This window comes from Ischnura elegans, chromosome 6 (genome assembly GCF_921293095.1).
Source record: "Ischnura elegans chromosome 6, ioIscEleg1.1, whole genome shotgun sequence".
Classification (NCBI taxonomy): Eukaryota; Metazoa; Arthropoda; class Insecta; order Odonata; family Coenagrionidae; genus Ischnura; species Ischnura elegans.
The window spans coordinates 101,293,480-101,317,429 of record NC_060251.1 but is presented as its reverse complement, the minus strand read 5'-3'; the positions used below and the strand labels follow the sequence as shown (position 1 = coordinate 101,317,429).

The 23,950-nt window shown below is 38.3% G+C and overlaps 1 protein-coding gene across 1 annotated transcript; it reads right to left on the bottom strand.

Moving 5' to 3' along the window:
- Positions 1-1,119: 1,119 nt before the first annotated feature.
- On the bottom strand, positions 1,120-22,964 carry LOC124161271 (circadian clock-controlled protein daywake-like). Its single transcript, XM_046537559.1, has 7 exons — positions 22,754-22,964; positions 15,481-15,629; positions 5,380-5,472; positions 4,638-4,776; positions 2,782-2,915; positions 2,489-2,638; positions 1,120-1,301 (listed from the first exon to the last, which is right to left on the bottom strand). Exons 2-7 carry the CDS (start codon positions 15,572-15,574, stop codon positions 1,150-1,152), a joined length of 762 nt encoding a protein of 253 aa, XP_046393515.1. The 5' UTR covers positions 15,575-15,629; positions 22,754-22,964; the 3' UTR covers positions 1,120-1,149.
- Between the last annotated feature and the right edge of the window lie 986 nt (positions 22,965-23,950).

Here is a 23,950-nt window from a genome sequence, read left to right as displayed (position 1 = left end):
TATAAGGCCATTCCCCTTGTAATTTCTGGGATGCATAATTGAAAAGACCGTATCTTCTAGGAAGAATGAGCAAAAACAGTTGATGAAAATATCTAACAAGCATCTTGCCCATGCATATCATACCTCAGAATCGTTATTGCCAAGTGGTATTGTATACCACAGGGCACTGAGGAAAGTGACGCAAAAAAATCAAGCAAAAAAAACAGCTTTAATTCCCCCTGTTAAGTGCACCAATCAGTCACTAATTGTGTTCATCTATCATTGCTGAACCCCCTTATATGCCCTTCTGAGTGCAAACGTAAACCCAACCATTTATTTTATGTATTTGGAATATGAGTTTTAACAGCAAAAATCTGAGTAACAAAGAAACTCCTTTGGGTAGGCTCACTGAAAGGGGTTTTGAAGGGAGGCAATACCCCCAGGGCCTAAAGGCTGTTTTACACTGGACACGGAATTGCCCAGTTTAGAAATGCATTCATTTCTAAAATGGCATGGGATTGTGCAATTGCATGAACAAAATTAGAACAGGGGCTATTTTGCAATCTCACGTCCATGCATTTTCGCTTGTGTTCTAGCAATTCATCACTATACACAATGCAATTTTGACTGCACCTTCGTACAAATGACAGATTGTGCTAGTACGTGCCCCATGTTTTACAGCCTTAAGAGTAGTCCATGATCTTGTAATTTTTGAGGATTACTGGGTGCAGTGGCGCAGCATGGGGGTTTTGGGGGATAAAATCCCCCCCAGAGCTCACAGAAATTTTAATGTTTATTCCATTTTACATAATTGGATAAGTATTACTTATAGAATAGTGTTAGGATTAATCAAATATCCCACAGAAAGCCGTAAAACTCGCCATTTTGAACCATTATTCTTAAAATTTTTCTGGAGAAGGGCCCCCACAACTCCTGCTTACCCTGGCAGCTATGCAATACCCCCACACCCCTAAGTATTGGTTGCGCCTAAAATCCCCCCTAGCCTTAATTCTTAGCTGCGGCCCTGACTGGATGGATGATGGGGCCACATACCTGTGCTGTCAGTGATTCATCCAGCCTTGCTCTAATCAGCCTAGTCAAAGGTAAGCAATCTCAGGTCTTAATTAACAACAATTGTGCTTATAAAAAAATAATATATTTTATTAGGTATTATTTGGGGAACAGTTCTGAATATGGGAAGTGCTGTACAATTTGATTGGCTGAATCTAACATTACTGAAGATATCGCCTTCTCAATCTGTGGCTTCAGTTCTTTTCTGAATTGGTCAAAATTGGCATTTATTGCATCATTCACAATTTTTCCTGGAATATGAAAAGATACATTATTAATTGATATTAATCCTAGTGTGATTTCCATTAGAATATATAATTTTTAGTTTTCAATTGAATCGAATATGTTGCTTGCATATTTGATTTTCTAATTGTAAAACGAAATTGGAAACAAAAGTGAGAGCTATTCCATTTTATTTGAGAAAGTATTTTACTTAAGATAAATAATGAACCTTCCAGATGTGTAAATTTTTTTGATAATCTGTAATATTTCCTTGAGCAGGAAGGATAGTGGTGGAATAAACCCAGATATGCTGTTGTCCCATGAGACTCAGTTGAGTAAAAGCTTGGGCCCTGTCTCTGTGCTCGAACATTTTATTTAAGAATAAAAGCTATAGTTGAATCAGTGATTGAAACATTGTATATTTATGTTGTTTTATGAAAAAATAATGGGTTACTTTTGAGAATTTTATACTCTTAAATGCGATATTTTGTTTTATGTAGAGCCATGCAACAAATATCAGTTTAAAATGCCTATTATAAAATCAGCTTAAGATTTAATTATTTAAGTAATTACTGCATAATTATGGTAAAACTCTATATGGATATTATACCAGTTTTGGTTTAAATTCCGTGGATTGAAAAATGAACTGGTATACTTTTATATTGAGTCAGAAGATGGTAAAGAGCCTCTTGCCTACGCATACAGACTGTCAAGGTATTATTGCAGTGAGGCATTGCATACTACCAAGGCACCAAGGAAAGTAACAGAAAAAAACCAAAGCCTAAACAGCGGTTTTAATCAACCCTAGTATAGTATACCCTTGAGTCACTAATTGTGTTTATTAACACAAGGTTAAAAAGAAAATTTTTTGTTTCTCAAAATGGGTAGGTATTTTTTCCCCTACGGGTACAGTGCAGCAAGGTAACGTTATATACATTTTGCATTTTTAAATAGCCAGCCTTCTTTGGAGAAGGGGTTGTAGGCTTTTTATGACATCTAGATGTTAGGATTTGAGTAATGCTGAGGCTTTCTTGGCTCATTTCATCACAAGAGTGTGCAATTTTTAATTTTTTTTTGTGTCAGACCCTGAGGCAGTGAAAGATTAGCTATTTGATCTTCTCATCTCATAGATACATGATTCTCCAGGGTTATCCTTTAAGGCAAAAATAATAATTCTATTTCATGATAAGCTAAGTAATTTTATGAGTATACTTACCCAGCATTTTATCGCCACCAAAGAGGTTTTCTAGCTGCATTTTGCCCCGTCCAACGTGTATATTTATGTCCATACTCTTATATTTCAAGTAATCTTTTCCTCCTCTCTTTTCTAATCCACCACGGAGTATCACATCTCCTTTGCAGTTAGCTAGGTAAAAGAAGAGCTTAGTTAATTCCTTATAACAACTAGCATATAAATATGTATAGTGAGTTGTGCCAGGTCGCCTTTTGGTGAATTTTTTTTTGGTATGGTATTTGTGATTGAGTTTTCAGAGTTGTCCAAATACTCACTGAAATTTCCTGTGAATGGACCCCTTCCTCTGATTGGCAGCAACAAAATTTTCCCATCAACTTCATAATTGGATTCAATATAGAGGTGAGGGAGATTCAATCCAAAATCCATTGACATTGATTTCAAATCCATCCTGTCAAAAGAATTTATCCATTGTTAATACATATAGATGTACACAGGCTGACATTATAAATTAAATACCAGGCATACCTGACTGATTACCATCACAAGGTGTGATTTATGTGCGTACTAAATGTTAGTGTTGTCAATTTTCAGGAAAGCTTCTGAATCATTTAGTTTGTAGCATTAACATAAAATATTATCAAGTTTAATATTTTCTTTTGAATTGAATGTCATATTTCCTATGCCACCCTTCAAGTTAAGGTACTTGTATTTACATATACATGCATCGATAAAAACATTAGCATTACATACATAGTCTTTTTAAGAAAATTAATTCTTACTCCATTTAGTCTGACCTCTAAATGTTAAACAATCTACCTGATTTTCATAGCATATTAATTCTACCCCCTGAAGGGGTAGGGAAGCAAGAAGAAGGGCTAAATTTGAGGCGAAATAAAAAAATAAGTCACGCCCTAGTTCCCATCCACCCCGATTCCCCCCCTCTCCCCTGCTGATATGTAGTAAACATTTTAACCTTCAGACTGCAGGAACGTTTTTAAAAATTTTTTACTCTGACTATGGGAAAAACATTTTTAAACGTTTGACAATAGCTTGACTACCTACAGTAGTTTCCTGAAATATTTATTGTTACCCAGGTAGTGCCAAAGTTCACTTTTCCTCACTGTAGGGATCACTGAAGTGACTTTACTCTTCTTGGCCCCAGCCCTTATGGCAGGGGGTGCTCCCTGTCATTTCCTACCGTACAGCCCATTTTGTATTGCTTCCATCCCACTCCACACTATTAACTCTTAGGCTGCGGAAACGTTTTTAAATGGTCTGCATGGTGAGTGCAGGAAAAACGTTTTTCTACGTTTGAACAGATTTTCTTACCACTGGCAGCCTTTCCTTAAGATTTAATTGCCGTCTTCCGCGGTTGCTTGAACTCGGCCCAACCTAGTCGCAGAGAGCACAAAGGCATCTTTGGAGGACTGGGCACCCTCACCACGGGGAGTGCTACCCAGATTATCCCTTCTCCAAGAGAGGGCTCACTGCTCTCCGCGGTGCATTCACTATGAAAACAATTCCAACGAATCCTTGCATTTCCCAGGAATTTATTTATCCTCCCGTTGTCCATTAGCTGGGGAAACTTATTTGAACGCATTAGTTTCTCTTTCTTATACTTCTGGTGGTGGGTCTTTCGTCCCTGTGTATTTACCGAGGGCATATTATATTCATGGTCTGTCATCAGGGGGTAGGGTGGGCAGTCCCGGATTACTAGGGTCCACTACCTGCTAGGCACATGCCTGGGGTCGACGGAAAAATATCTTCCCTGCTCATGTCCCGAACACAGTGACAGCAAGATTTTGACACTCCCGCAGCTAAAGAGTTAATATGTCAATAACAAGAGCCCAATTGTAGGCCCATCCCTCCATTAGAAAGAAGCAAGGGTTGCCCTGGATTACATGGGTTCACTCCTTGCAAGACACTCAGCCAGGCTAAAGGGAAAAATATTTTCTTGGTTCTCTCCCGTAGAGGCTGTTAGCTAAAATGATGTATTCCCACAGCCAAACGGTTAAAAGCACCCCATATACTTTTATTCCTCCTCAAAATATTTGTCTATGGTGTAACTCCCTCACATATCCCCACATAGGTTGGCCCTTAATATTGGCCTCAGAATCAGAATTTTTATATGGATGATGGCCCTGCCACATTACTGGAATAATGTACATACTTGAGCCTGTTTATCACAAAGTCACTACATCCATATGCTTTCACATCCTTCAGTGTGATCTTGAGACTTTGTCCCTGGTTTGCATTGATAGTTTTTATGTACAATGGCTCAATGGAAGGAATATTGAACTCTGGAATGCCTGCAAAGAGAATCAATGTTCGTTAAAAAATATTTATGGATCCATTGCATTAAATTATGTACTTTGACCACATGCCGGTGGCGTAGTGAGGGGGGAGGTCTGAGGGATCCAGACCCCCCCCCCCCTCACCAAAATCTGAAAACACAATGACTTTCCTTCATATTAGAAACAAAATATTGAAAAATCATGAATTTACTAAAGATTTCTTTGACAAATGGAGTTTTTCTGATCATGAAAAGCTTAGTTTAAAACCCTTTACTTAAACCACCTGTTTTTCAAAAATTCCCCCCTTGGTTTTGGGCCTCCCCCAAATGAAATTCCCACTGCTATATGCCAATAGAATTTGTTTACTTAGAAATTTACTTGAGTAAGCAAAGCCCTTGGAAGAGGAAAGAATACTTTTTGTGGTGAAATAATTTTTCCCATTGAATCACCAATATATTTTTGTACAGAAGAGTCTCAATTTTCAATTGCTTCATTGGCACTTCCTTGGATTATTAACCTTTCACAACCCTAACCAGTCATTCCGCTTCCTTCAGGCATATTATATTCTAAATCAATTCTTCACAGGTATATTGAATCCTCTCCTAAATATAATCTTACCTTTCACTAAGTAAGGTCGTAATTTCTCAATGGAATTCTTGATACACTCTTCAATGTTGGGGTTACTTTGGCGACACACTTTTATGTAGCTGGCTGCAAAGAAAAAAAAATTACAGTTGTAAAATCCCATTTGTATGATCCTAGCCTTGACAGAATTATTGCCACAAAATGCTGATATTTCAACATAAAACTGCACTGGCTTGGAGATCTTGTCTTTGTTAATAGTTTTGCTAAAACATCAACACGTCTTTTCCTATATTCATTTTTTTAAATGACTTATAAGGTGGACTTTTAAGTGCACACATGGCTGACAATCCGCCACAAACATTCAACTTTTTTCTCTCTACACTTGGAAATGACCCGATGGAGGCATTTATCTTTTGGGAGGAGGAGGACAATAAATTTTCGACTAAAGTCAAAATGATAGGAAGTCACTATATTAAACCATTGATGGTGCTCTGAATAAACCCAAAAGTGTTAGAAAATTGAATCAACCTGCTTAGTTGGCTTAGATATGGCAACTATAATTGCTTATTGACTATTTATGGTATTTACCTTGATAATTTATGGCATTATTTTTGCATCGTTGACTGGAAAATAATGCCTCCATCATGTTATGAATAGTAGGAAGTAGAGTAGAGTATGTGTTGCGGGTTGCATAATGATTCAAGAATAGGGTGGTTTCCTATTATTTTTTTATTTCCTAAATCGAAAGATATTTACTCCTGGAGTACATATTTCACGCTTTTAGATTTTTAAATGACGATACCAATTTTTCGCGATTAAATGAAAAGTGAAAATTTTTAAGTGCGAGAAAACGCGATGGCTAAGTATGAATGCTGGGAAAAGCCCGTGTGACGTCTGGCAGCTGCTGTGTGAGGCCACCTGGGTGCGAGGCTATGAACGCCGCTACGATGCAGGCTGCTTGCTGCCGAGCACGGCGGTAGCGTAGAGTACCCTGCTAGCAGGTAGCGACTGGCTTAAATAAGGATTATTAATACCCTATCAAACGAAGGAAACTTTTCGACCTTAGGCAATTTTAATAGGTGATTATTAGGAGATATTTCCCTGAGCTCTGTGCCTCATGCATGCATTGGTAATCTCAGACGATGAAAAACTCCTGACTACTCGTATAGCATCTAGGTCCCTGTGACGTCACGTGGAGTGGCATCGTATGGGCGCCAATATGATATGGCCTTTTTCAAATGAGGTTAAAATTGACCGTCAACATTCGTCGAAACTTGTATTTCTTAAACCAAATTATTTTTATATTATGAATACACTAATGTTCGGTAACGAATCGCAATCAATGCCTTTCGTTTTTTTTGATGAAGGAAACTACCCTATTCTCATTAACGAGATTAAAAGCAAAAACGATGAAAATATCATCTCAAAAATCAAAGTTTTTCTTTCATATCATTTGGAAAAATTTTATCCTCACAAAACCGTCGAAGCGAAGAGGTTTATTCCAACCCTACCCAAAATATTCGGGAGATACGGTCTTAAGCGTACCCTCTCCAAAATAACCCTTTTTCTTTCTCCACCGAAAATATTTTCTGGTCACTCCTTTGCCTCAGATATCTAAATTTGGTCACATATATTAAGCATTGCACTAAAATTGGTGTGAAAAATCCACGTACTTTAAACATCTCCTGCCATTGATTTGATCCCATTGCCTTCCTCTTACGAAAGTTTTGACGGATGTTCTTTTACAATTGCCATACAGAAATTTATTCATTGTTCTGCAATTCCGATCCATCTGTGTTGACCGACATGCCTGCAACGCCATAATTATGACACCTCACCTCTGTGACCTATCGCTGCCATTTATGACATTGTTTCAGTATCATTTCCTGGAAAAAAATCCCTTAATTTACCGCAGAAATAAAAGGTATAAATGTTACGTGGGTTGTATATTACGTGCGCTGACTATGAATGATATAATGGAGAGCAAAAAATGATAATCCAAATCTCAGGAATCAATATTTTACTTTTATCGCCTTCCGAGATTTTTTTGTTCTCACAAGTCCGCCGAAAGGGAAGCGAAGCCAAGGAAAAACCCCTCGAAATTTTTGGAGAGACTGTCTTAAGCGCACCCTCTTCTAAAGAAGATAATCTGAGGTTTCAGGCGAGATGGAGTGGAAACGTGACATAATGGAAAATGATAAAGCAGGAGCAATTTCCACAAATTTAAATTTATTGGTACCTGATGGTGCTGTAAAGCGTAACCGATAGTACCAATAACTTTAAATTTGTGGAAATTGCTCCTGCTTTATCATTTTCCACTCTCCTAAAGAATTACCATCGAAAAAAAATTTCTGGCCACGACCGTGGCTCAGAAATAAAAATTTGGCCATGTTAAAATCTATGCATTGTTTTTTATATTTAAATAAATAAAATATCGTAGCACTTTTCCACAACTGTTTTACTGCGTACAACGCGTTTCGGCTCACTGAGCCATCATCTGGTCAGTGAGCCGAGTAAAAAAAATTTGTGGAAAAGTGCTACGATCTTTCATTTATTTAAGTATTATGTCTAACTTCCACCAATTGAAGCCTGAATCTGTTGTACCTATGCATTTTTATTGAAATTCCGACGTAAATTCCTCATCCCTTTGGAACAGCTATTGATTTGATCTTATTGCCTTTCACTCGCAAAGGTTTTAACGGATGCTCTTGACACTTGCGATGCATACGATGAATTGATCTGTGGGTACATTCAAAGGAGTCTCCAAGGCTTTACAATGAATGCAGGCGTCTGACCGTGAGAGTCGGACAGCGCTCTTATCACTGTGCGCAGTTATCCTTGGACTCAAAGTGCTCCGTCTCTCTTTTTAGAGTTCCATGTCGCCCGTGCTATGCATCGCGAAGTCCCGCGTCCATAAATACCGGGAGGCGGCGTCCTCGAGGTCTCACGACGTTCAGACGTGCTCGACACCGCACCGGTAACATTAGCGGCCTGAAATTCGGATGCTTACTCTCGATGTCTTTGCGTCCGCGGTACCGTCGTGCTCATAGGGGGGAGTCATGGGGGGTCAAGGAGAGACTGGCCCCCCCTTAAGTTAAATTGTAATTTGCAGTGTTTGTAAGTAATCGAGTAAAAATGATCGGATTACTTGTAACGATTACTTTTTAATCGATTTGTACTTGTAGCGGTTACTTTCTACTATGGATGAGTATATTCCACTTCTTTCGATTCCGATTCTTTCAAATCTATTCCCAATTCTCGATTCCGCGGCCTATAGAGTTGGCAATCTTATAAGAAGTAATTGTAATTGTTACTTAAGCATCACTGATTACATTTTTTAAGTTATAAATTAAATCAAAATCAGTAATTTGTACTCGTAATTGATTTCTTTTTTCATTGAGTAACTTTAGTTGAGCCCAATTACTTTTTCTCAGTACTTTTACCAACATTTTTCCAAAAAAAGTGCGAAACCGGTCGTAATACCAAAACATTTTAGCCTAACATAGTCCTTAAAGTGCTATTTTCAGAGGTTAACTTGAAAAAAAATCCAGGGGAGGGCCCCAGCAACCCCTCCCGTTTCATTGATGGGCATTCGATTGTCCCTAAACCCCCGTGCTTCATTGCTGTCATTCACTTTCGCTCGTAAGTTTTCTCTCCACTCCGTTGTTAATGTCGCCTACAATTCAAGAATAAATGCAGGCACGGCAGCCAGGGATGGCAAGTGAAACGAAACGAAAACGTTTCGTTTTGACCCGGAGGGAAACAATAATGCGAGGCCTAAATTTATATTTGTTTCCGCACGAAATTAAAATCACCAAGGAACTTAGTTTCGACCCGGGACGAAACTTTACTCCCTCGAACGAAACTAAATTAATCGGAACTCCGCTGCTGATGGTTAAGTTTCGATCCCAGAAGTAGAGTGGAGGGGGATGGGAGGGAATAGTTTCGACCCATTACGTTTAGCATACGTGTTGAGCACTGGCGCAGCGAGGGTGGGGTTTTGGGGGTTAACCCCCCCCCCCCAAAGCTCAGAGAAAAATTTTTTAAAAATTTAATCCATTTTACTTAATGGATTAGTATTACTTACATAAAAGTCTTAGGGTTAATCAAATATCCCTCAGAAAGCCGTAAAACTCGCCATTTGGAGCCATTAATCTTACAAATTTTCTGGAGGAGGGCCCCCGCAACTCCCACTTACCCTGGAGGGCATGCAATACCCCAACACCCCAAAGTATTAATTGCGCCTAAAACCCCCCCTAGCCTTAATTTTTTTGGCTGCGCCCATGGTGTTGAGTGGTTAAAGCTTAAAAATTGAATAGCCAGTTTGCGTTCACCGTTCTCCTGATAGTGGTGAAAAAGTGAGTGCCCCATGCATGTAATGGCGGTAGGCCGAACCTCTACTTCATTCAATCATTCATCGTACTCGGTGAGTAGGCCGAAACTGAACTGTTCAAAGGGGAAGCACGCAGTCCCTCTGGTGCGAAACATTATCTACGTTTCGTTTCGTCCCAGAGTTTTAGCTTAGTTTCGACTCAAAGTATTTTTTCTCCGATTTTTGTTTCGACCCTGAGTTTAAATCTCCCCGGGTTTAAATCCATTTCGTTTCGAGTGTACATTTCGCTACCGGGAATGAAACTATTGGAGTTTTACTGGTTTTGACTTTCGTTTAGTTTCTACTGCCATTCCTGCACGCAGCCAGGGGAGGCTTTGGGGCTTCAGCCCCCCTCCACCCCCAAAATTCTTTCCATTGTCGCTATTGTCCGTCTTACTCTATACTTCCCTTGAGAAGACCACATGCCAAAGGGCAATAATCTTCTGGTTATCCATTTTTTTAGTGTATCTACCTTTCATTATGTCTGCCTCCCAATCTCGTTAATGAACCGAAATTCCCCAATAATTTTCTCGCTAATTCAAAGTCAGACAAACTCAACGCTAATTCTCCCGCTTACTTAGCCAGGTTTCACGCTATTTTTTCAATTAATGCTCCCATTAACGCATTATTTCAGTATGCTACCGTTTAAGGTAGGTTTCCATGTAGTATTTTAAGGAGTATTCTGGCATTATCCCCTCCCTTTCTGGACTTCCTTCCTCTCTTTAAATCTCAATTCGGCCTTCTCTCTTTCGTAATCTTTAAAGAAAAATTACAGAAATTACTGCTGATGAGTTTTTTAAGCTGGTGAAATGAGCACTTTAATTGGAAAGCTGATACCATCTTGTCAATTTTGTGGAAATTATAGGAAATTTCCATTTATAGGAAAATTATAGAAACTATATCCTCCACGGGGCCCTGTTGCTTGTGGTACATGTTGGCTAGAGGCCCCCAAGGATGTCAATCCGGCCTTGTCCCAAAGGAGGGTGAAGGTTAAAATTCCGGCGGTGAATTTCGAACGTTTTCCGAGAAATGCAGATCAATATCTGATTTTCGGGGACATTATACAGAGTACTAGATTGGGCTATAAAGCCATGCTCCTCTCAAAAACCTGACAAAAACCGATTTCTGCCAGCAGGATAGAATTTATCTACACTCTATCATCTTTTATTAAATGGGAAAAATGACGTCGGTTGTAATTTGCATTTCAACATAACCGACCAGCTTGGATCGCATTTCTTGAATCCATTTCTTTGACTCATTTTCCTTGCGTTTCTTGACTTTTTGAGCCTCTTTAAACCCTAGAATAAACGTGTGGGAGTATCATCAGGATTTTTGATGCCAAATTCGGTCTCAAGAGGGTTGTATATTCCTTTTCGTTCGACGCTTGTTAGTTGCACTTTGCCAAACGATGGGTGAGGATCATTGTGGATCTCTCTCGCTATGGATACAAAGAAACTAAAACGTTGAACCTAGGTACGAAGATAGTTTTGTCGTTGTCATCATTCATTTGCGCGAGCACGGTTTCCGGACTTTCACCGCAGTAGCGGATACCTACATATGGGGGACCGCCCGCGCCCGCATTTCCGAACATTGCAGAACCTTGATTGCAATTTTTTAATATCATAAGATGGTATGGTCTTGTATATGCGTATAATAAGTTAAAATAAAACTTTCTTAAACTTTGCATATGACTTCATTTTTTAATCACGATAAAAGGAAAGGTAGCTCAATTGCGCCCCCCCCTCCCCCGCCCTTTGAATATTATCTGTATCCGCCTTTGTTTCACCGCCTTGTCTGATGACGACATTTTCGCAGGCAATCCCGCCAGCAATTACAGGTCATAATTAGAGTATGATGCTGAAACTAAGCGGCGTATAGTTACCGGCCCATTTATATCAAAGCTGTCGCCATCAGACGTTTACAACGCGGTGGAAGCTGGGAAACCATGCTCGCATCCACTAATCATCGCGGAATCTTTCGCAAGAACTCATCCATTCGTATCTATTCATGTTCGTTTGATCTGATATTATTTTGCATGGAATACACAATATTATTCCCGACTGAATAATGTCAGCTATTATTTTCATTGAAATTTTTTTTTAGGTTAGAGCATGAATTAACACTAAGTAGTAGTGTAGCGGGATTCTTCATTGAAAAGCGGATATGGATCTCAAGCCAAATCCTTGATGATCAAACGAAAGTACCTAATAACCAGCACTGCAGATGAAGGTGATTAATTTCATTTTCCCCGAATTAAAATTTTCACGCCTGTTGGGCGCTTATCAATACATATATAGTTAAGAGTAAGATCAATACTGTGCTTTAGATATGGGAATTACATGTAGTAGTTACCATTAAAGAGGCCGAGCATTTTAATTTATGTGTTATTCTGCCAAGTGTTTTGAATCCTATGGAGGAACCAAAATAGCTAGCATTTCATTTGGTTTTGCTAGTAAAATCAACGCGCATTACCTGAAAGATTACACACATATTCACATGCAGAACGTATTCTTTCAGCTTCTTCCACCACTCCTCGACTTCGACCCTCAATTTAACCTCCCAAGCATCGCACTCGTGGGAATACCTCCTTAAGCTTTGAATGACAGCCCTTTCTAGATAGAGAGATATGTTTAGTGGAAACATTTTTCGAGAGGAAAAGTACATGGATACAGGCCCGGAAGTAGGGTGGGGCAGAGGGGGGGCACGTGCCCGTGGCGGCAGATTTTAGGGGGCGGCAAAATTTGAAAAGTTTGTCGAAAAAGGTTATTTAATTTTTCTAATTAAATTATTGATCAATAATTGTTAAATTGTTTATCAATAATCATTATTATAAATTATAAATAGTTAAAAAATAATATTAATAGAACTCCGTATAAAACATACGGAGTGTAATTTCAGTAACCGTATCTAAAAAAATAAGTAACGGATACATAATATTTGAGAGGTTGAGTGGGGGGCAAACTTATATGACAAAACTGATAATTCCACCTTACACCTAAACTAGAACTAGAACTAGATTAGAACTAAACTAGAACTAGGAACTAGCCTTAGATCCCCCTGAAAAAACTCATAATTCCGGCATCGCAAGGATACGATAAACGAATCGTTAGCACACAAGCCTGCCGTCCGAGGCGAAACGTTTAAAATTTAGAAAAAATTCATGCAATATTTGGAGAAAAACGCCTATGGATAAGTTATATCACTGTGAGTATTCCTATTTTGGTGACAACCAATGATGAGTATAACTTTCAGCATAATATTCACGAAATTAAAAATTTATTTAAAGAATACTATTGTTTTGCGGTGAGTAATATTGACCGTCAATTTTAAAGTGTAAGCTAACTGAATACCAACCAAAAAAATCTACCTGCGTATGAAATCGGTTCATATTTTTCTTTTTGGAAGGCAAATCTGCGGTAAATTAAATATTTCTTCACGTATATATCCCTAAATGAATTTTTCAATGGGCTTCATGCGGAAATTTCCTATAATGAAGCCTAAAAATCGTAAAATTTTGAAATCAAAATAAATGAATGAATTCAATGAAAGACACCATCTTGTTTTCGTAAAACTTCAGGGATGACGCAGTTACTGGTGGTGTCACTCTCCTTATTTTGCATAATATTTAACTGTTTCCTGTTCCAGAACATGTATTTGAAATGATTACCTACCTCAAATCGGCCCCCAAGACAGCAAATATCAAGTTTGTTTTCGCATGTTAAAAATATAGAGAACACTACAATCGTCGTTCCTGAATCAACGAACCCAATAACAACGCGAATAAACGCGTTTTACAAAAAATGATAGGATATGTTAAAATTTTGATTCATCAAAAAGCGTTTATCACGCGTTCCCGGAACTTGAGAGTGAAATGTGATAATATGATTCAGGATTTAAGGAAGACCTTATCTCAACTTAACATCCACTCAAAATATCTGAGTACAAAATTGCTCATTTTTTTACAAGCGCAGACGAATCTTTATCAGGTGCTAATGAGTAGCAGACCAAATTTAGATATTAAAATTCAAACGCAATATCAGGGCTTGTACAGACTTTGAGAGATATTGTGGTAGCGGTGAATTTACAGTTCACTTTCTCAACAAAATCCATTGCGTGCGTACATGTCGTAAATAATTCATAGAATAATGATCGCGATCGTAATGCTTATATGACTCGTCAATAACAATAGGAAATAATATGCCCTTGACCATGAGATTAATAGCAATTTTTTCTTTATTTAACCTTTCCTTGATGTTTTTAGAGCAATGATTAACACTTCTCGTTATTAGTTTTAAAAAACCTTGCAACATTTCTATGAATTATTTTTGTACTACGCGTTTCATTGTTACGACAACATTCTCAAGTTGTAACAACAAAACTCGTCCCGTGAACATTAATTCAGAGGAAATATTGCAATGTCTTATTTTACTAATATTTATAGCTTCCACCTCATCATGCAACATATAATGCAAGATAATACTTCTCATGATAAATCCATCGTGACACCGTTGAAAATATTTCACGGAAATACTTTTAAATTTTGTTTACTTCATAGCCAAATGTGTATTATTGAAATATTGTTTTTTTATGATACTGGATACCTCTTCCGTTAGCGCTTGTAATGTCACCTACAGAAAGCGCCCTAAATTGACTCTGCTTTTCCCTTTTTAAGGAGGAGAATACTGAATTCATTAAAATGGTTAACTTTTATCAACTACCATACCAAAAACTTTATTTTATAGCGAAGTATAGTTGGAAAGTTTTCTATCTTGCCCTAGCTCCATGTAAGTTCTCGGTGAACTTCACACCCTCCAAAAATTTTTCCGGATCCGCCTCTGGTTCTCGTCCGCGCATTTAGTTTTCGGTAAAAATCATTTCTTATCATCTAGGCCTCCCAAAATTTCTTCCCTTGTGATGACTATCTCCAATACATGTGCTGAGGAGACCACTACCTCAGGGGCATCTATCCTCTGGCAATTCACTCAATTTTCTTAGATAGTTACATTTTATAATGACTGCGAATGACCTATATTCATTTTTAACTTTCAGCATTGTGCAGACGAAATGTGCAGCTGATGAAATACAATGAAATACCATCGTATGCAACCCGCTCACCAATTAAGCCCGAATTCCCCGATTTGAATATAAATTCGAATGAATGAATGTACGTTTATTAATGCCACGGGGTTCCCCATAAGAGAAAATACAAAAACATACAAAAATTTCTGCAAAGGCAAAAAAAATAATAATGCATCTGGAATTATTTGCCTTGCGATAAAAAAAAACAGAAAAAAGTATAAATAATCCCAGGTTAACAATAGGTACGTGCTAAAACGAGATATAGGAAGAGGAAAATCAGACAAAAACTTCCAGATAAATTTGTAATTGCATATTGTAAAAATATGTATAATTTTTCGACGTAATTGATCGCTGAGGTAATAGCTACATAGCTTTTCTTAAAAAATGGATAGAAAAGATGAAAAACTATAAATAACGACAAGGAATTTCAGAAATTACAAGATGAGACGCGAAAATATTTGAGATAAATATTTATATGAGGTATAGGACGTAGGAAGGCTTATTTTAGTGGTTTTAGAATTAGAGGTTGATTTTGGTTTAAACATGGAAAAATTATTTGCTTCTTGTAAAAAAAATTAATGACCGCATGTCCGGTGTTGAATTCCCATTGCTCTCTAACTGAGCATATGTTTTGTTTGCACCGATTGGCTTCGTTTACTATTCGTATGAGTAATTTCACTCACGTATGCTTCGGCCTCGCTGTCCTTGCTGTGCAAATGAGTGCGGCAGGGCGAGCAGCAGTGGCGCCGCCACCGCAAAGAGCCACAACTTCGCCATGTCGTCGGAGGGTTGGACGAATGTGAAGTGTCGATGAAGAGATCGTTACAGCCACCTGAAAAGTAATGGCAAGTGAATTAGAATCAAATGCAAATGCTATCCCTGAGGGATTGCACTCCAGTGGTGCTCACTTTTAAAGCATTAGTGACCAACTTGTCTCCAGCATCGATAGACGTACGAATATATGTGTTTGTTTGCTTGATTTTTAAAAATTTGATTGGCTTCGGTCATGGACGGAAAATCTTAGCTTTTATAATTTGATTGCATCTCATCAAAGTTGGTTTTAATATTGATGGATTTTTCTTCCGAATGTCAAATTTCTTTCGTTTACATGAAAATGAACCGGCTGGAAAATATCTATGGCAATAGCAATGATTTTAAGAGAAAATCGCTTTTTTTTAATCTTTGTCAAATCAGGTACATCCCTCTATTCCATTAGGATATTAAATTCCCATGTAATCCCTGCAAATACTATAAGTAAATCACATCAATATTTGTAGATATTCAGAGTATACATTGTGATAATGTATTGCTACAACTTAGCACTCATTAATTGAATACTTGTAAATATAACTCACACAGAAACATTTTCGTATAGCAAGGATTCATATAAATTTGAAAATTCTCACGAAAAAATTAACGCCTCTCGCACGAAAAAATTAACACTCTAATTGAAAAATTTTAATTGAACACTTCAAAGTCACTGAAACTGGGGATCGAGATTTGTATCCACAGTTTTCAGAAAAAGCAATAATATATCTATTGAGCCATATTAAACTGTTAATTAAATTGAAATAAAATCAGTCACAGTGCTATTCTATTAGCTGTGTCCCGGAAACCCTCTCTAAATCGACGTGATGGATATGCCCACCCGAAGCAAAAGTCATCATAGTTTTTAACACACCTCTACCATGCCCAGAAAAATATATAACAACATGTCGCGGTCCAATTTATGTGCATAGTTGGTCTACATAATTATGCTATGCATGAATTCTATCTTGTATAATTAGTTCTCGTAAAATTGATTATTCTAATGAAGTAAATAGCTATATCCGACGCTGTAATTTCGCCTTCATCCATATTACAACTGGTCTTGTGCGTCACCATTGTTTTGGTTTGTAGGCAAAAATGACTAGTTTTGAAAACCATAGCGCCTTTTATGCATAATAACACGGAATCAAACGCAAAGTATTTGCTCTATCCAAGGAAGTCTCCAGTAACCTTTAAAACTAGTGTCTTGAAAAAAAACAAGCGTTTTAGTAAGCAGTTGTGTCACCAATCTGTCACCCTAATGAATCTTTCAACGGTAGCGTGCGGGGATTCCCATTCAGAAAAGGAGACTTCCGATTTAGATGCCAATCACGGAAACTGATCACGTAGTGCTTGGTCTGGCGTCTCTAGACTCCGGGGTGACTTCAATGATCGGATGCACGCAGTTCACGTTAGGATTCCGATAATCAAATTAATGGGTGCAGCAAATGTTGCCGTTAAGCAATCGCTTGCTGGTAGAATTCCAAACTGATAATTATTTACTCGCTAACTTGCATTCAGTCCATGTTTCCGCATGGCGGAAAAAGACTATAACGTTTCTATTATGTACTGTGAGGGAACGAGCTAAAATGAAGCATGGTTTTTTATCTGGTGTATAATTTAAAGCAAAAAGGTGAAGAATGTAATGTTACGCTGGGATTAAACATGTTAATTTTAGGGTACCATGTATGTTTTAAATAATATTTGAAGTAAAAATATGAAGAATACAATAGGATTTAATTTTAGTTGCTGTGACACATAGCTTTATTTTGGCAAGAGGAAATTCATTGGTCTGTTTTTCGGCAACACTTTTCCCTAATTCATTTTATGCAATCGCATCTCTGAGATGTTAGTGAGACGTTTCGAGCTGTAGTCTAAGCTGCTGACACATTTGCTTATGCGAGAATTGAGATTTATTCTACGCGCGAGGTGACCCAGGTAAAAGAACTGGCCAACCTACCCTGTGAACTTCACTAGCCGCAATCCTGACCCATGATGAGATCTACCTTCTCAAAATGTAATCAAACCAACCTTCAGGTGGTTTGCAACAGAGAGATGGATATGGAATGAAGATAATTTAGTGCGGAAAATTTTTAGAGCTATGTAGCTGTAGGATATGACATATTCATCCTTGGTCTTCTATTAATTTTCTTACTCTCACTCTTATCGATGGCTAAGTTCTAACATCACGTATCTCAAATTCGGCCAGTTTGAGGCAGGTATCATAAAAATGTGTAATAGCATTAAAAATAAATAAAATACAAGCAAATAACAACTCTTTGTTTGTAAATGAATGCTTGTTTATCAGTTTTATGAACTTTTGGTTTTTAATTTCAGTGTACAATCAAAAATATTAATAGTTTTTTTGCTTTACCAAAAATATGTCATTTTTGAGATACGTGTTGTTAGAACTTAGCCATCGTTATGCTGCTAAGATGGAGGAGGAGGGTGTAGATTGGGGTGTAGTGCGATAAATTTGCATGGAACCGAATACGAAGACGCTTGGGTTTCCCAGAAGCCCTTATCGGCACTCCATTCCCTCCTATGGTGTACCCGCGGGTTTTCCCGTCGTAACTTTAAAACCATCCATATTAATCGGACAGTGCCCTTCAACTCCCTCACCTCTTCCATCCATACCAAATAAGGCTGTGTACATGCGTTTTAAGTTGTCGCTTGTAAATGAGGAAGTAGTCGAAACTATTTGAGCTCTGAAAATTTCTTTTAGCTGCAATAGTCGCTTTTCTGTTAAACATCTCTCTGGCAATTTAACTGGCAAGTTATTTTAAAACTTTAGCATTACCTTATCTCTTTTTAAACGTAAAACCTTTCCTTTTACACGTCCCTTGACTCGGGATTATAACTAGGTGGCTGGATTACTAAGATACGCATTAGAGTTGGAGAACTACATACATGTGTCCTTTCAGGGAAACATCTAAGCCGTGTTCGTACTAAAATTCTGATCCGTGGTCCTAAAATTCTTATCTGACCAATTTAGAATTTTTTTAAACGATAATAATTTTATACATCACATTTTAATGCGTATAATGGATTTTCCATTCGATAGCATTTTTGAGGCATCTGGAAGAACAAGTACCGTTTTTTTCATTTCCAAAAACATATGACTCTCACCTACTTGGTTATATATGTAATAAATAACCAATATATATATAACATATACATTACGAAATCCCGAACATTTCTATCAAGTCGAAAATCGTGAATACCTAAAAATAAACACGCACTTTCCCCAAGAAAGATCCAGACCAATACTAGCACATACTTTCGCATGCTTCTGTCCAAACATAAGAATTTTGCTCGAAAAACTCTTACAAAAAAGCCGGCACAAGTGAACGTAATGCATCAAGATGAGCGTGACTTTTTAGCAGTGAGATAAAATCTTTCTATTGATGGCGAGTGACCTTCCATTTGGCCTGCGTTGGTAAGAAACGCAGCCAAGACAGTTCATTTTACGTTCTTCCGATACAAATGAGCCTCGAGCATGATGTCAACATCTTAGGATGTGCTCCGACGTCTACTCTTGAACTTCACGCGTTAAAAAGAGCTGAGGACGGGGATATCCTGAGGAGCTGTAAGGCTGTGAGATAAAAACAAATTATGTAGCTATATATTTTGAATGTGAACGAATTTCGTCAAGGGTAAAAGTTATACCCCGTAACCGAATCCTTTTAAGGTAGTTTTGGAAGTCTATTTCCTCGATTTAAAATAAATTTGCAACAAGTTTTCCATGCTAAATGACCTTGAAGCTGCATGGGACACATTTTATTATCCTTCACTTAGATTTTGAGGGGAAAGAAAACGACATGTATAAGCGTTTATTATATAAATAGGCAAAATGTCACTCACTCTGTCAGGAAAGATAAGAAATATAACATGCAGCTAAAAATATGCAGTTGAAACTGAATAGCTGCTTTGTGAAGTCTGACAAATCGAGGCAATACGAACATACAATAACGCGGAAAATCACTGGTCATAGCCATGAGAAATGCATCTCAAAATACTATAGAAATATTGCCGGTGAGTAAATACTTTTTTCTTTTAGTAATGAACTCCATTTTATGCATAGCTTTTTATCCGTTAGTACTCCTCTATTGCCGAACAGCTGGAGCCCTTTAAAAAAAAAAGTAGAGCCTCACTTTCTCAAAAACTCTTCTACAGGCCCACCATCTCCTACTATAAGTGGCTCCAGTGACTCCAGATTTTTCACTCCCTACTAACTCGCTGCTGCTAAAAGGAGCTCGTTCAGAACTTTTTTTACTACCGGAGATTACGATACAGCTTAAAAAATAAAAAGACCGGTGATTTTCCATTTTCTGTTCCGTCGATTACTTATCGTGCTATTCGCTACGACATATCGGCGGGCTTAACCCTTTCACTGATGACTTATTGACGTCACCGACTCCCGTCGACCTGCTCAACGCTTCTCCACTACTTCTTGGCCCCACCAATCCGTATCACGTGGTTCGTTGTCATTAACAACGTGATGAGCGATTCTTTCATCACGGGTTGGATATCTCGAAACGACTTAATGAACCGGAACTATAATGACGTCACCGACTCATGAAAAATAGGGCGACAACTTTAGCATTTTTTTTGCTTTAATTTTACGATAAAATGGCTAAGTGAGGATATTTTTTAACCTATACCTTATCCTTTTCCTCCGCACGATTATAGATGTGCTAAAGATGGCAGGCGTTATTTCTTTGGAGCATTTATTTTTTACGTGTATCTTACGTTTACGTCTGGTATCTTAACAACCCCCGCCACACGCCTATTGAGGTGGCTTGCAGGGTAGTATGTAAATTTTTACGTACCCTTCCCATACATCTGACAAATTATCTTATGAAATTTCGATTTCAGGTGTGAGTGGACGACCTTATTACTGGAAATAAGGCTATCAGACAATATTACAGCCATGATCAGTCATTTTATTCTTTCATTTTATAGTTCCTTCCTCACCGACGAAAAAATCTATGGACCAAGGACCAAAAGCAATATTTTTCCCGAATCGGTTGAAGGAAAACGCGAGATTCGGAAAAATATTGCCTTTGAGACAAAAAAAAGCGTTTAACCGGCGCTGCGTGAAGGTCGCTGCGTCATTTTGAGTCATCAGGCTACCCATTTTCTAGAACTGGCTGAGATATTTAGAGTTTGGAATGTGGCGGCTAAGATTCCGTCTGGAAAAAAATTCATAGGTTTAAGCACGTTTCGTTCGCTGGGAAAAATTCCCACAGCGAAAGTGAAATTGTCTTATACAAAAGACTGTGATGTGAAGGTGCAAAGTTAAGCTTCGGCGTGAATGAATAATGAGGGAAAGGCTTCCGTTTATTTTTGTGTACACTTTCAATTTAGGAACTTGATGCTTCACTTACTCGTGTTGTTCTTAAAATGGTGAAACTTCGTCTAAAAATCTAAACTTTCCAAATATTGAATTTACGTTGCGATAAAGATATAATAATTATTTAATATGATAATTATATGATATAAAATAAAATCATCGAACTACGAGGTTGGCCAGTGAAACCACTGGCCCCTCTTACCCTTACTGTTCGATATTCACAAACCTGTGGCTAATTCTGGGGCGAACTCTACCTGAACCTATCGAAACCATTCCTGAATCACTGAGAAAGAATGAACTACTTGCCCTAGTGTCTCCAAGTTCTTTCCTATCACCAAATATTTAAGTAACTATTTATCCACGAAATATTTTCATTCTATTAGCAGTATTATTTCCTGTGACTATTAGCTGCGTTTTATCTATTGAATCATTTTTCGTCACCATAAGGTCTCTTCGTGGGAGATAATAATGTCTTTCATGAAGTTCTCCTTTTTACGGGTAGGAAAAAATTCAACTGCTTTCTCTATTATGAGCTCTATGTGGAATAATGAGTTTTTATGCCTGACAAGCTTCTCTTTCGGAGTATCTAATTCATAACGCATATCTCAGCGCAACTGTCTTTTTTTGGCACCAATTCCGAATTACTACTATCCACACATCGAATAGTCCCGTTTTTAAAATCTGAGTGCAGACTTAAAACATCTCCAAGGTAACCCTATATCATCTCACTCCTAGGTGCCTTAGGGAAGCAAACCGGCTATTAAACCTGAATGAATTAAATTCACGAATGCGCGGTGTAGAATTTAGTAAGATCTATCTAATCTATTCTATTCAAAGTTCTTGTTCAACCAACTACCGATTGAGATTGATCATTCAACATTTGGCTACTCCGATTAGAGAACACACCACTTACACTTGAACGGTATATACATTCTGTATTTTTCCGTGTCGTATTATTTGTTTAAATTTTGACGCGTTTCTTTTGAAATTTCCATGATATCTACAGTAAACGCTTTTTAACATTTTCCTGGATCTGAGGTATGAAAATTTAGCCCCAGAGAAAATAATGAGTCAAAATTTTCATATTTTTCATTCAGGAAATTTTTTTACAGGGTCTGATATAAGTAAATACACCCTTTAAGTTTCTTGATGATAGCGTAAGTTCAAAATCCGTAAGGTTCCAAGAAAAGTGACCGGTTGAGTGAGAGTGATTTGTCGCCTTTAGGTGAAATTCAGCCAATTCTCGCACGCTTACTAGTTCCAACTAACTAGATAATTCAAAGCACTGCAGGAACAAGTGACTTTGCACGGATGCAGAGTTAAATACACCAATGGATGAAGTTCACCATGAAAAAAATATTTGACTTAGCCGGTATTCGAACCCGGAGTAACCCGGAGCCGGTAACTGGCTAACACACCTGAATGGAAATCGGGAGATCCGAGTTCGAATACCGGCTGAGTGAAATATTTTTTCATGGCGAACTTCATCCGTTGGTGTATTCAACTAGATAATTCATTACGATCACATTGAAATGAATACTTGCAGTTTTCCACCATTATAAAAGTCATTACGACCTAGAATTCAATGTTACTACATCACCTTCAAGGTGTAGATGTGCTAAAATTGAAACCTAAGTCGTTCTAAATTAAAAAATCGGGTAAAATTGCAAGTGTTTATTTCAATGCGGAAATATTCCACTCCATAACGCTTGAATCTACGGATTTTATTATTTACGTACACTGATTGACAAGGTTTGCATTTGGAGCAATGAAACTTTTTAGCCATAGCTCACCTCGGTGGGATAGTGAGGACGGTCGTTTTATCCGGACGTAGGTAGGGTGATTTCCCGCGCAGACCTCCCCGTCAAATGAGGTGTCACAATGTGGTAGGGGAGACAATCCAGAGACGGAGTGGCCACAGTTGAGCGTCCTTCCAGTTGGGATGGCTTCGATGAAGTGACGCTCCCGCCGGAGATGATCAGAGGCGAAGCCTTAGAGACGGACTCATCCTATAACCCCTGACGCAGGAGAGATATTATAGGTCCGCACTCCCCCCCCCCCCCTGCCACCAATACCATTGTCTCCTCTCGCTCGCCAATGTCCCCCCCTCCCCTCCAACACACTCGAGTCGACCTTACCCTTCACCTCCTTCCTTCCTATTCCCCTCCCAATCTCTCCTTAGGACCGTGCCTAGCGCATGTTAAGTCAGAGGCTCCCGTCCGTTGTTCTTTTTCCGCCATCCCTACTAAGCGCCCCCAAGGAAGGATCATCTCAGGATGTATCGCAATTTTTGTAGAAAATTTTAATGTAACCAAGAATGGCTATAAAACGTGTGCGTTTTAGAATAAATAGGGTAGTTTACTTCACCAAAGATAACGAAAGGCATTGATTGCGATTCGTTACCCACCATTAGTGTATTCATAATATTAAAATTATTTGGTTTTAGAAATCCCAGTTTAGACGAATGGCAATGGTCAATTTTTACCACATTTGAAAAAGGCCAGTTTGGCGCCCATGCGATGCCACTCCACGTGACGTCACAGGGACCTAGTTTCTATACGAGTAGATAGGAGTTTGCATCGTCTGAGATTACCAATGCATGCATGAGGCACAGAGCTCAGCGTAACATCTCTTAATAATCACCTATTAAAACTGCCTATGGTCGGAAAGTTTCCTTCGTTTGATAGGGTATTAATAATCCTTATTTAAGCCAAGCGCTAACTGCTAGCAGGGTACTCTGTTACCTGCTAGCAGGTAGCCTGGCATCTCAGCGGCACTAACATCCTCGCCCCACTTTGCGACAGCGGGAATCAGAGTGACCTCACACGGGCTTTTCCCAGCATTCATACTTAGCCGTCGCGTTTTCGCGCGCTCGAAATTTTTCACTTTTCATTTAATCGGAAAAAATAGATATCGTCATTTAAAAATCTAAAAGTGTGAAATTCGTACTCCAGGAGTAATAATCTTTCGATTTAGGCAGTAAAAATATA

Bases quoted from the DNA above. Each gene is read 5' to 3' on its own strand.
- LOC124161271 (XM_046537559.1), bottom strand. From the start codon at position 15,574: ATGGCGAAGTTGTGGCTCTTTGCGGTGGCGGCGCCACTGCTGCTCGCC. The intron at 2,916-4,637 runs GTATGTACATTA...TTCTTTTGACAG, and splicing joins TTTGTGATAAACAGGCTCAA to GATGGATTTGAAATCAATGT. The intron at 2,639-2,781 runs GTGAGTATTTGG...TCTTTTACCTAG, and splicing joins TCCATTCACAGGAAATTTCA to CTAACTGCAAAGGAGATGTG.